This window comes from Ailuropoda melanoleuca, chromosome 2 (assembly GCF_002007445.2).
Source record: "Ailuropoda melanoleuca isolate Jingjing chromosome 2, ASM200744v2, whole genome shotgun sequence".
NCBI lineage: Eukaryota > Metazoa > Chordata > Mammalia > Carnivora > Ursidae > Ailuropoda > Ailuropoda melanoleuca.
The window spans coordinates 165,579,995-165,595,364 of NC_048219.1; the positions used below are offsets into that span (position 1 = coordinate 165,579,995).

The window sequence follows — 15,370 nt, forward strand, 5'->3', positions numbered from 1 at the left end:
ACTTCTTTATGACATTTGATGGAAAAGTACTAAATTTTTTTTTAAAAGACTTTGTTTTAAAAGCAGTTTTATGTTCAGAGTCAACTTGAATAGAAGGTACAAAGATTTCCTATATACCTCCTGCCCTCACAAATGCACAGCCTCCTCCAGCTATCAACATCCCACACCACAGTGGTAGAACTGTTACAATCAGGAACCTACACAGACACCTCATTAACATCTCAAGTCCAAAGCTTCTATTAAGGTTCACTCTTAGCTGTGGTACATTCTATAGGCTTATTTTTTTTAAGTTTTTATTTAAATTCTAGTTAGTTAACATACAGTTAACCAATATAGTTAATATTAGTTTCATGACTGTATATTTGTGACTAATTTGTGAGAATTTAGTGACTCAGCACTTACATATATTACATATAATACCCAGTGCTCTTGATAACAAGTGCCTTCCTTAACACCCATCATTTAGCCCATTCCCCACCCACCTCCCCTCCAGCAACCCTCAGTTTGTTCTCTATAGTTAAGTCTCTTATGATTTGCCTCCCTCTTTTTTTTCCCCTTCCCCTATGTTCACATTTTGTTTCTTAAATCCCACATGAGTGAAATCATATGGTATTTGTCTTTCTCTGACTTATTTCACTTAGCATAATACATTGTAGCTCCACCCATGTGGTTGCAAATGGCAAGATTACATTCTTTTTGATGGCATTCTAGAGGCTTTGACAAAAGTATGATGACATGTGTCCACCACTGTAGTGTAATACAGAATAGTTTCAAAACCCTAAAAATCCTCTGTACTCTACCTAGTCATACCTCCTATCCCCTGACACCTGGCAACCATTGATCTCTTTACTGTCTCTGTAGTTTTGCCTTTCCTAGAATGTCATATAGTTGGAATCATAGCCAGTAGCCTTTCAGATTTGCTTCTTTCACTTAGTAATAAGCATTTAAGTTTCCTCCACGTCTTTTCATGTCTTGATAGCTTTTATTTTAAGTGCTGAATAATATCCCATAAATAACTGGATATATCTGTTTATTTATTCTTTTTTAACTTTTTGGTTGCTTTCCAAGCCATGGCAATTATGAACAAAGCTTCTACAACATCTTTGTGCAGGTTTTTGAGTGGACGTAAGTTTTCAACTCATATGAGTGAATATGAAAAAGCACTATTGCTAGATCACATGGTAAGAATATGTTTAGTTTGTAAGAAACTGCCAAACTGTCATCTAAAGAGCTGTTCCATTTTGCATTCCCACCAGCAATAAATGAGAATTCCTGTTGCTCCACAGATTTGCCAGTGTTTGGTGCTGTCAATGTTTTGCATTTGGGCCATTCTAATAGGTGTGTAAGTGGTATCTCATTTTAATTTGCAATTTCCTAATGACATATAATGCTTTTAGTATATTTTCATATGCTTATTTGCCATCTGTTTATCTTCTTTGATGAGATGTCCAGTTCCTCTGCTCATTTTTAAATCAGGTTATTCATTTTCTCACTGTTGAGTTTTAAGAGCCTTTGTATATTTTGAGTAACATTTTTTTTTCTTTTAAAGATTTTATTTATTTATTTGAGAGAGAGCAAGAAAGATCACAGAGGGAGAGGGAGAAGCAGACTCCCCCCTGAGCAGAGAGCACAATGCAAGGCTTGATCCCAGGACCCGGAGATCATGACCTGAGCTGAAGGCAGATGCTTAGTTGACTGAGCTACCCAAGCATCCCTTGAGTAACATTTCTTTAACAAATGTGTTTTGCAAATATTTTCTCCTAATCTGTGGTTTTTCTTTTTCTTTTTTTTTTTTTTTTTTTAAGATTTTATTTATTATTTGACAGAGAGAGAAACAGCCAGCGAGAGAGGGAACACAGGCAGAGAGAATGGGAGAGGAAGAAGCAGGCTACCAGCGGAGAAGCCTGATGCAGGGCTTGATCCCTGGATTCTGGGATCACGCCCTGAGCTGAAGGCAGACGCTTAACGACTGAGCCACCCAGGCAGCCCCTGTGATTTATCTTCTTGAGAAGCCCCGAATTTTAGTTAGTTGAATGTCAATCCTTTCTTTTGATTACATTAAAAGAAATTCTTCTATAATCAAAACCATATTCTCTTCTATTTTCTTGTAAAAGCATTTATATTTGCTTTTCTTATGTAAATCTTAAATTAAGGTAACTAACTTGTTTATGATGGAAGGTAGAGATCCAGTTTCTTTTTTTCATAAGGATACCCTATTGGCCCAACAACGTTTACTGACTGGTTCATCCTTAGCTGAGTGATCTTCAACACTACCTGTCTCATATATCTGCTTTGCATGTATGCATGAGTATGTTTATGGCAAATCTGTATTTGTGTAACTTAAATGTCTGGCACAGAGACAAAATATTTAGAGATACCGAGTGGTTTCTATGTAAACTAAATTAAATGCTTTAGAAATATGTGATAAAAGTTAACTTAAAAAAGTGTTGTTGAGCATACAGAGAAACTGGAATGCTTGTGCACTGTTGGTGGAAATATAATTTGGTGTAGCTGCTGTGGACAACATTAAGGCAGTTCTTCAAAAAATTAAAAATAGAATTACCATATGATCCAGCAATTCCACTTCTGGAAATATACCCAAAAGAATCCAAATCAGGGTCTCAAAAAGACACTTGTACACCCATGTTCATAGCAGCATTATTCACAGTAGCCAAAAGGCTGAAGCCACCCAAATGTCTACTGACAGATGAATGGATAAACAAAATGTATATACATACACTACAATAGTATACAGCCTCAAAAAGGAAGGAAATTCTGACACATGCCACAACATGGATGAACCTTGAGAACATCACACTAAGTGAAATAAGCCTGTCACACACAAAAATACTGTATGATTCCACTTATATGAGGTACCTAAAATAGTCCAATTCAGAGAGAAAGTAGAATGGTGATTGTTGGCCTGTGGGGAGGAGGGACCTGGGAGTTTTTTAATGGGTAGAATTTCCGTTTTGTAAAATGAAAAGAGTTCTGGAGATTAATTGCAAAACAATGTGAATGTACTTAATACTGAACTATACACTTTAAGATGGTAAATTTTATGTTACATATATTTTACCACAAGTTTTATTTACTTATTTTCTCATAATTTTTTTTTAAAAGATTTATTTTTAGAGAGAGCACATGAGAGTAAGGGGAGGGACAAATGGAGAAGGAGAGAATCCCAAGCAGACTCCACACTGAGCCCAATGTGGTGCTTGATCCCACAACCCTGAGCTTATGACCTAAGCCAAAACCAAGAGTTGGACACTTAAATGACTCAGCCACCCAGGTGCCCCTCTCATTATTTTTAAAAAGAGATTTTATTTAACCACAATTAAAAACCTGACATAATCCTTAAGTTCAAAAATGGAACTGTGAATAAGGCAAAATTAAATATACTACAAATGGGGTGCCTGAGTGGCTCAGTCAGTTAAGCAGCTGACTTCAGCTCAGGTCATGATCTCAGGGTCCTGGGGATGGAGACTCACCTCAGGCTCTCTACTTGGCGGGGAATCTGCTTCTCCCTCTCCTTCCCTGACTCGTGAATGAACACTCTCTCTCTCTCAAATAAATAAAATCTTTAAATAAATAAAGAAAGAATGGACCGCATATTTGTCACATTTTCTAGCAGCCAACTTATAAAAAATCAAGTATAGAATTACGCTGTTCATAAGACTAAAAAACAAACCAATTGTTCGAGAGAAACATCAACAAGACAAATTGCTCTTGAGGACACCTATCTAATTGCTTTGGGAAAAATCTATCTATTTAAGGCTGAGATCACCTAGCACTTCCATGCAATGATTGTTCTCCATACTAGATGGATTAATAGACCATATTATACTAGGCATGTCAAGATAAGTGTTGCTTACAAGCAGCAGCTTACACTTTGATAATAAGTAAAGGGATTAATCAATAAAGAATTTAGAGGTCCTTGCTCAAAGGTTGTTTTCCAACTGTTCCTAAAGATTCTTTGCCAAATGTCATTCTGTGTCTTAAAACTAATGCATATTTTTGTAATAGATACATGTCACCATTTCTTCTCTGAAGAAGACATTAAAAGAAAACTCTCCTTCCTACACCTAACTGGAACACCATTCTCTGTCCACATTTTGGCAAACAAGAAAAAACAAATCAAAATAGGAAGAGTCATGTCTGTGAGACTTAACCGTAAGTTATGAGCTCGTCTGTTGTACATGCCCATAGCCAAATGAATAGCTCCATTTCCTAGACTCAGAGACTGTCAACACAAGCTTGTGTGTGTGCATGCACATACACACAGAAAATACACACCCAACTGTTAATAGTTCCATGTTCTCCAAAGCATACATTCTCAACAGGAATATATTGCTCTTAATGGATTAAAAAGTAGCTCTTGGTGGGAGGAGGGAGAATGTGTAATATCTTAGATATTACGAACGGTCTGTGGTTTTCCCAATGGCCACAGATATGTAAACATATATGTAAACAGATATATATCATGTATGTAGTATTAAAATTTCGTGGGTGGGGGCAATTAGGAGAGAACGTCTAAAAGAAGGCTCTTTAGGGGATGATAGTAAAAAAACAGGTTGAGGAACACTGCTCTAAGGCAAAGGTTCCCAGAAGGTGTGCAAAATTAAAGGCATAGGTTATAGGTGTGCTGAGTAATGATCCTCTCAGGCTTTTGAGGATGCCAGTCAGGGCTTGAAGAAAGGGCAGGAATAGGGGTCAGAAGCCCTAGTGCATTTGTTCTGGTCTGGAGCATTCTCCTCCATTTATTCCAGTGTGCTTCCAAATATCACTTGCTGTGAATGCTATTATGTGAAAAGGGTTGGAAGCACTGAGTTTCTACTACAAATATGTATTACTTTTTTTTTAAGATATATTTTTTTAATATTTTATTTATTTATTCGACAGAGATAGAGACAGCCAGTGAGAGAGGGAACACAAGCAGGGGGAGTGGGAGAGGAAGAAGCAGGTTCATAGCAGAAGAGCCTGATGTGGGGTTTGATCCCACAACGCCGGGATCACGCCCTGAGCCGAAGGCAGATGCTTAACCACTGTGCCACCCAGGCGCCCCTTTTTTTAAGATTTAATTTTTTTAAACTAGTCTCTACATCGAACACGGGACTTGAACTTACAACCCCAAGATCAAGAGTCACAGGTTCTACTGACTGAGCCAGCAGGTGCCTTACAGATATGTATTACTTTTACAAAAAGAAACAATTTTTAAAGAAATACATTAGGGGTGCCCAGGTAGCGCAGTCAGTTGAGCACCCTACTCTTGGTTTTGGTTCAGAAAATCTCACGGGATGCCTGGGTGGTTCAGTCGGTTAAGTTCAACTCAGGTCACGATCCTAAGGTCCTGGGATTGAGCCCCACATCGGGCTCCTTGCTCAGTGAGGAGCCTGCTACTCCCTTTTCTGCCGTTCCCCCTGCTTGTGCTCTCTCCAAATAAATAAATAAAATCTTAAAAAAAAAAAAAAAGAATGTGATCTCAGGATCATGGGATTGACACCTGTGTCGGTCTGAACTCAGTGGGAAGTCTGCTTCAGATTCTCTCTCCCCCTCCCTTTGCCCCTCCTGTTCATGCTCTCTCTCAAATAAAAAATAAATAAGGCTTAAAAACAAAAAAAAGCTTTTTTTTCCCCAAAGATTTTATTTATTTACTAGACAGAGATAAAGAGAGAGCATGAGCACACAAGCAGGGGGAGAAGCAGAGGAAGAGAGAGAAGCAGTCTCTCCACGGAGCAGGGAACCCGACGTGGGGTCAATCCCAGAACCTTGGAATCATGACCTGAGCCCAAGGCAGATGCTTAACTCACTGAGCCACCCAGTTGCCCCAAAAAACCACTTTAAAGACAAATATATTGTTTTCAGTCTCTTCTTAGGTCTACTGTAACAGGAATCAAGAATCCCAAGTTCTGGGGCACCTGGCTGGCTCAGTCAGTTAAGCATCCGACTTTGGCTCAGGTCATGATCTCAGCATCTTGGGATCAAGAACCCGTAGGGCTCCCCACTAAGCAGGAAGTCGGCTTGCCCCTCTGCCCCTCCCCCTGCTCATGCTCGCTCTTGCTCTCTCTCAAATAAATTAATAAAAGTCTTAAAAAAAAAAAAAAAAAGAACCCAAAGTTCTATTCAGAATATGCCCTAAAAAATGTCAACTGTCTAGTTGGGGATACTTTTAAAAGAATCCACTATGCCCACTTAGTCTATTGAGGGATAGTGGTTATTGTTTTGTATCATGCCATTTAACACCAGTAACTAAACCAGAAGCATTATGACTCAAGAAGTGACAAAAAGTTCAGGAGTAGTGATGATGGTCATTTATAAGTCAAATGAGAGTAAAAAACACATACATGAGAGAGATAGGTAACACAGAAAGAGAATGGATGCACAGAGATGACCTGAGGGAGACTAGGAGATCCATAAAAGCAAAGTCCCTAGGTTTTTAAGGTGTTCTCAGTTCCAATATCCCTAGTGCCCAACAATACTGATTTTGTTCCTTGGTCTTTATTTTTTTAAGCCACGTTAAGTAAATCTGTGTTCCTTGAGCCCTAACTAAAACATAATAAGCCTAAAAATTTTTAAATATAATCTGGCAGGAATCTGGCTTAGGTGTAAAAAAAACAAACAAACAAAAAACAAAAAAACACAACACCAGCATGCCTAGTTTGAAACAACATTACTTCTTGGAATTTTCTGTCTCTCTGTCTCTCTCTCTCTCTCCTTTCTCTTCCTTTTCCTTTTCTTTTCTTTCTTTCTTTCTGAGAGAGAGTGGGTGTGTGTGAGGCAAGGCGGGGGAGAGGAGCAGAAGGAGGGAGAGAGAGAATCTCAAGCCGCTCCATACCTAGCACGGAGCCCGACATGGGGCTTCCAGAACCCTAAAATCATGACCCAAGCTGAAATCAAGAGTCAGATGCCTGACAGAGCCACACAGGTGCCCCCTTTCTAATTATTTCTGTAAAGAAGACCAAGTAATAATGAAGTGACCTGCTTTATGAAATTATTTCAAATTAGTTAAAAATATAAATATCTCAACAAATAACTTTAGATTGGTCTGTAGAATCTAAAAATAATTAGATGCAGAACTGGTTGCTTATAAAAAAACAAACAAAAAAAAATTAAAGAAAAAAACTGTAGTGGAAAGTCAGTGCTTCCAACCTTTCCCACTATACACAAAAACCTGCAGCAAATGCTTTCCTGATGAGAAATATAATAATGTAGCATGCCTGATAAAAACAGTTCTGGAGATGGATGGTGATAGTAGCACAGCACCATGTATATATTTAATACAACTGAAGCATACACTTAATAATGTTAAAGATGGTAAAGTTGATATGTAGTTTATAATAAAAAAAAATAATAATATAGCTTGCCACTGCCTAACCTACCAGACTACTGTTATGTATCCTGCAAAGCAGTTTTAGTTACTAGCAGAAATTTGAGTGTACTTTCCCCAACCCCAACCACCAAAATACCTTGAATATCTCGTCCTAAAACTTCCACATAGTTCTGATCTTTTAAGACTTCCTGGCCATCTTCTTCCAAATCATATTCTGGCTTTTTTATTATTTTTTTTGTGTTGACCAAAAGCTGAGCTCTCTCCTTTTTTAATTTAGCTCCTGTAAGAACATCCAAAGAATTAGAACATGACAGGTATAAATTCTTTCCAAATATGACATTTAAATAAGTAAATAAACTGTAATACTTATATTGTTATTACTTAAAATTTGGAAAAAAAACTCAGTGTTTTCTCTTTGATGAAAGTATGTACCACTCTTCACTACAGTTTATATAATTTAAAGAAAAACCTTAGAAGTTTATTATTTCAGGGGTCACGTTTTAATTACAATGGGTAGTTATCACTTACCCCATTAAGTATTTCATATAAGACTTTATTATTTTTAATTTTCAAAAGTTTGAATGGAATAAACTAAAAAAGTAGTTTTTATTTAGTCTTCCTAGATCAAGTACTTTGTGCTCTATTTTTAAAATAGAAGGTTAAAATATTTTAAAGAGTGAGATAATCCATAACCATCACATAAGCATCTGTTCAATTATATATTCACTCAGTACCTCCTTCTCTATCCAGAATGTGATTAAGAACATCATCATCTCCCACAAACTGAACTTCCAGCATCTTGTCTTCCTTTAATTCCAGTTTACTCATCATTGCCAACCTAAACAAAATAAAGCACTCAAAATGATGAAAAATTCATTTCAACAACCAAATAAACATTCATATAATAAATACATGTATTTATATGACATTTTCTAAAGTCTCAAGTATGAAAAATATATTATGAATTATGTATTAATATTATGCTTTTGATAATAGGTAAATCAACTCTTTATCTGAAAAATGGGAAAGACAGGAAGTGGTGTCTGAGAGTTGGAAAAAGCCAAATTCAATCAACACAACTAAAATAGGAAAGAATTCTTCCTGTAAAGACAGCCCTAGCCAATCTACAGAATGGTAACATTACCAGAAAGGAGGTGTTTAATACATGAAAGTTTAGAGGAGGGGAAGATAAGCAAAGAACAATAGTTTGGTAGATTTTATTATCTATTCACTAGAAATAAATATTCCATTGAGGCAAGTCCATGCATTTCACGGGTATACCAAACCTGGATCAAATAATCCTTAAGCACCTCCCTTTACTATTATTGCACGCTTACTAAACAACTTTACAGTTAGAATATGGCTTTCTGGGTATCCTGGTAACTAAACAGTAAACATGCATCTTTCCAATACTTACAGTCAGTTCTTCACTGAACAGATTTCAGAATTTGGCAAACAAAAACTTGGATCAATTCTCCCTACTCTGAAAAAACTTTGTTTCAGAACTTGTAATACTAATGGCCTGAAACTAAATAATGATGATTCCAACTGGCTCCCAGCTAATCAGTTTAACCCAAAAATGAATTTTTTCTCTCCTCTCTCTCATATAAATCTTAATTTGTTTTTTCTATTAATAATAGGAACTATGGCCTATGTCACTTGTAAGCCAGTTATTTGCACGCGGATAACTTACTAAATGTTGTGAAGTTTTCTTTTGTAACTAGCACGCTTTTTTTTTTAAGTTTATTTATTTATAATCTCTATACCCAACATGGGGTCGAACTTACAACCAAGAGTTGTATGCTCTACCAACTGAGCCAGCCTGGCACCTCCCCCACACGCTTTTTTTAAAAAAATGACATCTTTTTTTTAAAGTTTTATTTATTTAAGTAATCTCTACACCCAACATAGGGTTCAAACTCACGACCCTGAGATTAAGAGTCATACACTCTTTCAATTGAGCCAGCCAGGTGCCCCTGAAACTAGCACACTTAAATGACTTGTCTTTATTTTCATTTACCTTTAAAAGTACTACACATTCTGCAGCTGGAAAGTTCAGGTAGAGTCACCTGCAATTGTAAAAAGAACTTGGTCATGGTCAGCTAATAGGAAACGAAAGCAACCAAAGAAGTTCATGAGTTTTAATAAACGAGATGAATAGGGGTGCCTGGGTGGCTCAGTTGTTAAGCGTCTGCCTTTGGCTCAGGTCATGATCCCAGAGTACTGGGATCGAGCCCCACGTTGGGCTCCCTGCTCAACGGGAAGCCTGCTTCTCCCTCTCCCACTTCCCCTGCTTGTGTTCCTTCTCTCACTCTGGCTCTCTCTGTTAAATAAATAAGATCTTTAAAAATAAATAAATAAACAAATAAACAAGATGAATAGATAAATGCAGCTCTTACAAAGTTATTATGATGGCATAGTAAAGGAAAAAACGACCATCAGTATTTTGGCCAGGAAGTACTAGAGACTGAGAAGATCTGGACTTCGGGGCAAGTGGCTGGAGAGGAGGCCACATCTGAGCACTTACTATATGCTGGACACAGTTCTGAATATTCTATATGTATTTTCATTTAACCCTCATAACAACTCTATTAAGGCTTATGTTATAATTTGTAACATAAATTTATGGCTATAGTTTATATGGCTATTGCCAACAGGACATATCCTTTTAGGCCATCTTTCTAGTCATGATACTGCTTTCTACTGTGGGGAATTTGGATGAATTAGAGAAAAAGTTTAATGCATCTACATGATATTTGTATATAATAAAGAAACTTATTATTTCTTTATATCTGTATAAAATAAAAGTTTTTCTGAAGGGCTGTTTGTCAGGCACTCTATTAGGTACTTTCATGTACAGTAGATCGTTAAATCCTCAGATTCTTTGAGGTAGTTAAAATATATATAATTCCCCCAATACACAGATGAGTAAACTGAGGTTAACTATTAAATTATTCATCCAAATTTATACAACTAGAAAGTGTGTTAGGGCTAAAACCCAAGTCTGACTGATTCCAAAGTCCCTAATCATCCTATTACACATTTCTACTGCCATTAAATACAAATTTGTTATCCTTAAAAAAAAAAAAAAGGTTTACTTATTTATTTTAAAGAGCGAGAGATAAACAAAAAATGGGGGGAGAGGCAGGAGGGGTTAAGAGAGAGAGAGAATCTCCAGCAGACTCCCTGATGCGTGCAGAACTGGACTTGGGGCTGGATCCCACGATCCAGAGACCAGGACCTGAGCCGAAACCAAGAGTCAGAGACTTAACCTACTGAGCCAAACAGGCACCCCAAATCCCTTATCCTAAATGTTTGTTCTGACCTCTGGATACTATACATAATATATCTAATCATTTTCCCATCTGGCAGTTCAAACACCCAAAGATTTCTTTTTTTTTTTTTTTAAAGATTTTATTTATTTATTTGACAGAGATAGAGACAACCAGCGAGAGAGGGAACACAAGCAGGGGGAGTGGGAGAGGAAGAAGCAGGTTCTTAGCAGAGGAGCCTGATGTGGGGCTCGATCCCACAACGCCGGGATCACGCCCTGAGCCGAAGGCAGACGCTTAACCGCTGCGCCACCCAGGCGCCCCCACCCAAAGATTTCTATAGTTCCTCTGTGTTTCCAGTTCATTAAGTTAAACACGCCTAGTTCTATCAAGCATACTTTTTTTTTTTTAAAGATTTTTATTTATTTATTTGACAGAGACAGCCAGCGAAAGAGGGAACACAAGCAGGGGGAGTGGGAGAGGAAGAAGCAGGCTCTTAGCAGAGGAGCCTGATGTGGGGCTCGATCCCAGAACGCTGGGATCACGCCCTGAGCGAAGGCAGACGCTTAACGACTGCGCCACCGAGGTGCCCCTATCAAGCATACTTTTAAAAGCATGGCCAGATTCAGTCTAATCTACATTGTTTTAAATATAAACAGCTATGTTCTACAAAGGATATAAAATAGTGACAATAAGCAAATGCAATAAAACAAATAGACTATAATACTAACCGTAGTCTGGATCCAGGAAAATATAAAGAAAGAAAATACATCATACAAAGAATTTGGGCTCTGAGCTAACTGGCAATCAAAGCAAAAAAGGAGTAAAGCTCAGTTACAGGATTCTTATGAGCAAAAGTTCAGTGGTTCCTTCAGGGAAAGATTTTCAAGGAAAATTTAAAAACATGAATTCCAGACAACTGAATATTGTCCAATTTTCCTATGGTATTTTACATAAAAATTGCCTGGACAAAGGCACCCTGACTTAATCCTGTTTGTAGTTGAATGCATTTATATGAAATTTCTTTTGCTAGATTGTAAGGCATCTTATTAGACAGTACAGAACCTCGAAAGTGAAGAAACTTCTACGAAGACACTGAAAGAAACCTTTCCTTCCTTCTCCAACAATTTCCGGAAAACAAAACACACAAAACAACACTACTTGACAACCACACAATAAAATGCAAACTTTTAGTGACCATTTACTCTTCAAGGCACTGTCTCTGGGTGCTTACTTTTAAGTGCGATTCCTTTCAAGGAGTTAACAACCAGGCAGTTGATATTGCAGCACCAAAAGAGTATTAACAGCAACATACCCTCCTTTGAGAGCAAATAAAGGATTGGTACAATTTTTAAAAACATAATCCTTAAAAAAGAAAGGTTAAACACCAATTTTAATATCAGATAAACCTGGGTTCAGATCTTAACTCCACACTCATACCTGTGTGACTTTGGACAAAATTGTGACCACTAAATGAGATCACATGCTTGGCATAAGAAAAGGCTAATTTTCTGGGGCGCCTGGGTGGCACAGCGGTTAAGCGTCTGCCTTCCGCTCAGGGAGTGATCCTGGCGTTGTGGGATCGAGCCCCACATCAGGCTCCTCTGCTATGAGCCTGCTTCTTCCTCTCCCACTCCCCCTGCTTGTGTTCCCTCTCTCGCTGGCTGTCTCTATCTCTGTCGAATAAATAAATAAAAAATCTTTTAAAAAAATGCTAATTTTCTTGTTTCCTATCAGCTTTTTTAACCTTCAACTTAACCACATTATGAGGTGCCTTGCATTTCTCTACATCTCATCTAACAGAAAAGGTGCTCAGTAAATGATGAATGAGTAACATCTATTTATTGTTTGCAGTGCCAATACACAAAGGTGTAGGGCCATGCTATTTCTTCAGATTGCAACTTAATTAGGGGAGGTATACTGGTTTTATTAGGATTTCAGTTGTAAGGCGAAAAGTAATGCATCCACATCCTTTTAATTTAAAAAGCTCTACCAGAAGAGCCTGATTCATCCACATTTTACAACCAAGCATTGTCCCAGGGTGACTGTTCGGTGAGCAGGATTCATTTGGGACTTCCAGGCAGGGATGACATCCAAGGTTCTCACTCCTGTGGCGGTTCTGGGACGAAATCCTTCCGCCTCAGCCCCTCACTGTGCCTGCCCCTCTCAGGTCACTCTACACTTTGGTTACAGATTTCAGTTTTTTCTTTGCAAGCACAAGGCTCTTTAAGCCGAGAAACCGATTCGTTGGTAACGCGTCCCTTGCACAGAAGGCCTATCACTGCTGGAGAGACCAACCAACGGTGTTCCAGAAGGAGACTCTCGCGCCAACAAGGATTTAAGGACTTTGGCCGGTGCCTCACGCCGCTTACCAATTGGCCGCGCTCCGCCAGCCGAGGGTCCTCGCGCCCGCGGGAGGCGGGGGCAGCCTGGGGAGGGCAAAGAGGGAGGCGCAACGACCCAGCCCAGAGCGCCGAGGGGAAGCCCTCTCCGAGACGCGGGCCCCAGCTCGGCTGCGGGGCTGGGCACCACCGGACTCACCTCACAACCCCGAGCTAAGCGGCAGAGGGAAGCGGGCTGCCTCGTTGTCCCACCTCTAGGTCTCCGCCAGGCGCCGCTCCGGCCTCCCCGCGCCCGCCGGACCGTACTCCGCTGACTGGGCGCCGCAGGGAAGGCGGCTTGGGCCCCAGCAGGAAAGGCCAAATTCCGGTTAAGCACAGGCTGAGAGGGTCGCAAAGCAGTAGAGGAGCCCGGAGACCGGCTGGGGGATGGGAAGCCTGCCTGCTGCACACCGAATCTCCCGCCCTGCTAGGGGGCGGAGTCCAGGAAAGCCAATAGAAAACGGCGTCAGCCGAGAGCGACATCCCTGCCGGCCAGTCGGTCTCGGCCTGTCGGCCCCGCCCATCAAAAAACCTGAGGAAAACGAATCCCTAAACCCTGAATTCTGGGCCTTTCCTGTCCTCTTTCCGTTTCCGGGGAAGAGGGAGGGAAGTGTTGGTTACACCTGGGGTAAATTTGCGGTGGTGTATCAGGTCTGTCTTGAGGCAATCTTCAAAGTCGTAATTAGTTTCTCTAGACACCTTTTGAGGAAAAGGTAATGGGAATGAGTCTGTGTTTGTGGGGGTTTTTTTGACACAGATCGCACAAGCAGGGGGAGTGGAAGAGGGAGAAGCAGGCTCCCTGCGCAGGGCTGTATCCCAGGACTCGGGATCATAACCTGAGCTGAGGCAGATGCTTAATCGACTGAGCCACCCAGGCGCCCCTCAGTCTTTTTCTTTGGATAAATTTATTCAGTTAACTTTGAGCACCTGTTTGTATCAGGAACATAGTGCCCAGATACGTCCCTTACCATTAAGGAACTTAGATTCTTGTTGGGTAGAAAGAATCAGATAATTTCATTACAATAAGGTTTAAGTGCAAGGATAGAATTAGCAGAGATCTACTAGGACAATGACCACTTACGTCCTCTTAGCTAAGCAGAGGAGGGGCAGCAGAGGAAAAGCCTATCCAACTACAGATGATAGAAAATAGAGGTGGAAAAGGGATTTCAGGAAGAGAGTGTGGTATTACAGACTGGGTGTGGTAGTACAAAGCAGTTTGGTGTTAATTTAAACCTTAAGTAAAAGTTAAGAATGATAGATGGAATGGGAGAAGTCTGAGGCTAAAGAACAGAATTTATCCTCAATGATGGAACCATTGAATAATTGTAACCAGGGTCTGATAGGTGTTTTATATTAATCACTAATGAAGGTAAATTTGAGAGGGCAGGGATCTAGTTAGGAAGCTATCAAAGCAGTCTGGAGATGAAGACGGAAGTTTGACCTGTAGTAATAAAACTGGGAAAGGATGAATTTGAAAAAAAATAGGCAAAGTCAGTGGGATTTGGAAACAATATAGAGGTAAGGAAGAAGGCAAATATAAGTCCCAGGTTTCTGGCATGGTTGTCTGGGTATCAGCTCCCCAGTGTGCTGTGAAAGATTACAGATAGAGGGAAAGAATTTAGCTTGAGGCATCTTGACTTTGAAATCCCTTTGAAAGAGATCAAATTATCGTGCAAACAGTGAACATAAGAGTTTGAAATTCATTGAAGAGATCGATAGAGACCTAGGGGTCATCAGTGTATAAAGCCAAAGGGAGAAAAAAACTGCCTTAGGAATAAAATAAGAAATGAAGTGAGGTACCTCATCTTCTGAGACAGGCAGCAAGTAGATGTGCATAGCTGTAGATATAGTTGTTCTTTGAAGTGGTGGGAGAAAACAGGAAATTAAAACCTTCTAGCATTATGGCCTCCATTTGATGAAGTAAGAGCTGAAGCTCCTGATAAAGTGAGACTTCAAAGTGATGAAGCTTTGCAACAGAAATGGAAGGCAAAGAGAAAGTAAGCAGGCCAAGAAGTAGAAGGACCTCAAAGTGTTGGGGGCTTAAGGTTGGGGCCACTGGGGTTGTACGGATGCCTACTGTGTTCAGTGAACTAAGGGAATAGAAAAGGTGGAGTGTAGCATTGATATGGATCTCACACACACACACACACACACACACACACTGGATCAAGCGCTTTCTTATACTGGCATTTACTGTTTTTATATTTCTCTGGGAAAAAAAATTCTTGAGCCAGTGGTTCTGGTGGAAGAGGAAAGCTTAAGCTATGAATGCAAAAGATTGCTATAGGATTAAAGAGTTTCCAGTGCTGACTGCACATTAAAATTACCTGGGGAGGTGATAAAACTAATGCTAGATCCTAATCCCAGGGAGCGTGAATGTGGCCTGA

The 15,370-nt window shown here is 39.6% G+C and overlaps 1 protein-coding gene across 2 annotated transcripts in view; it reads right to left on the reverse strand.

Annotated features, from left to right (window-relative positions):
- Window positions 1-13,417, reverse strand: part of ORC2 (origin recognition complex subunit 2) — a 42,963-nt gene extending 29,546 nt beyond the window's left edge. The window contains exons 1-4 of one of the 2 annotated variants that reach the window (XM_002915844.4): window positions 13,144-13,417; window positions 9,351-9,399; window positions 8,065-8,168; window positions 7,467-7,610 (exon numbers count right to left, since the gene is read on the reverse strand). In XM_002915844.4, coding sequence (XP_002915890.1) covers window positions 7,467-7,610; window positions 8,065-8,161 — 241 coding nt within the window. In that variant the 5' untranslated portion in view covers window positions 8,162-8,168; window positions 9,351-9,399; window positions 13,144-13,417. The other variant, XM_034654929.1, reaches the window with a different exon arrangement.
- Window positions 13,418-15,370: the final 1,953 nt, after the last annotated feature.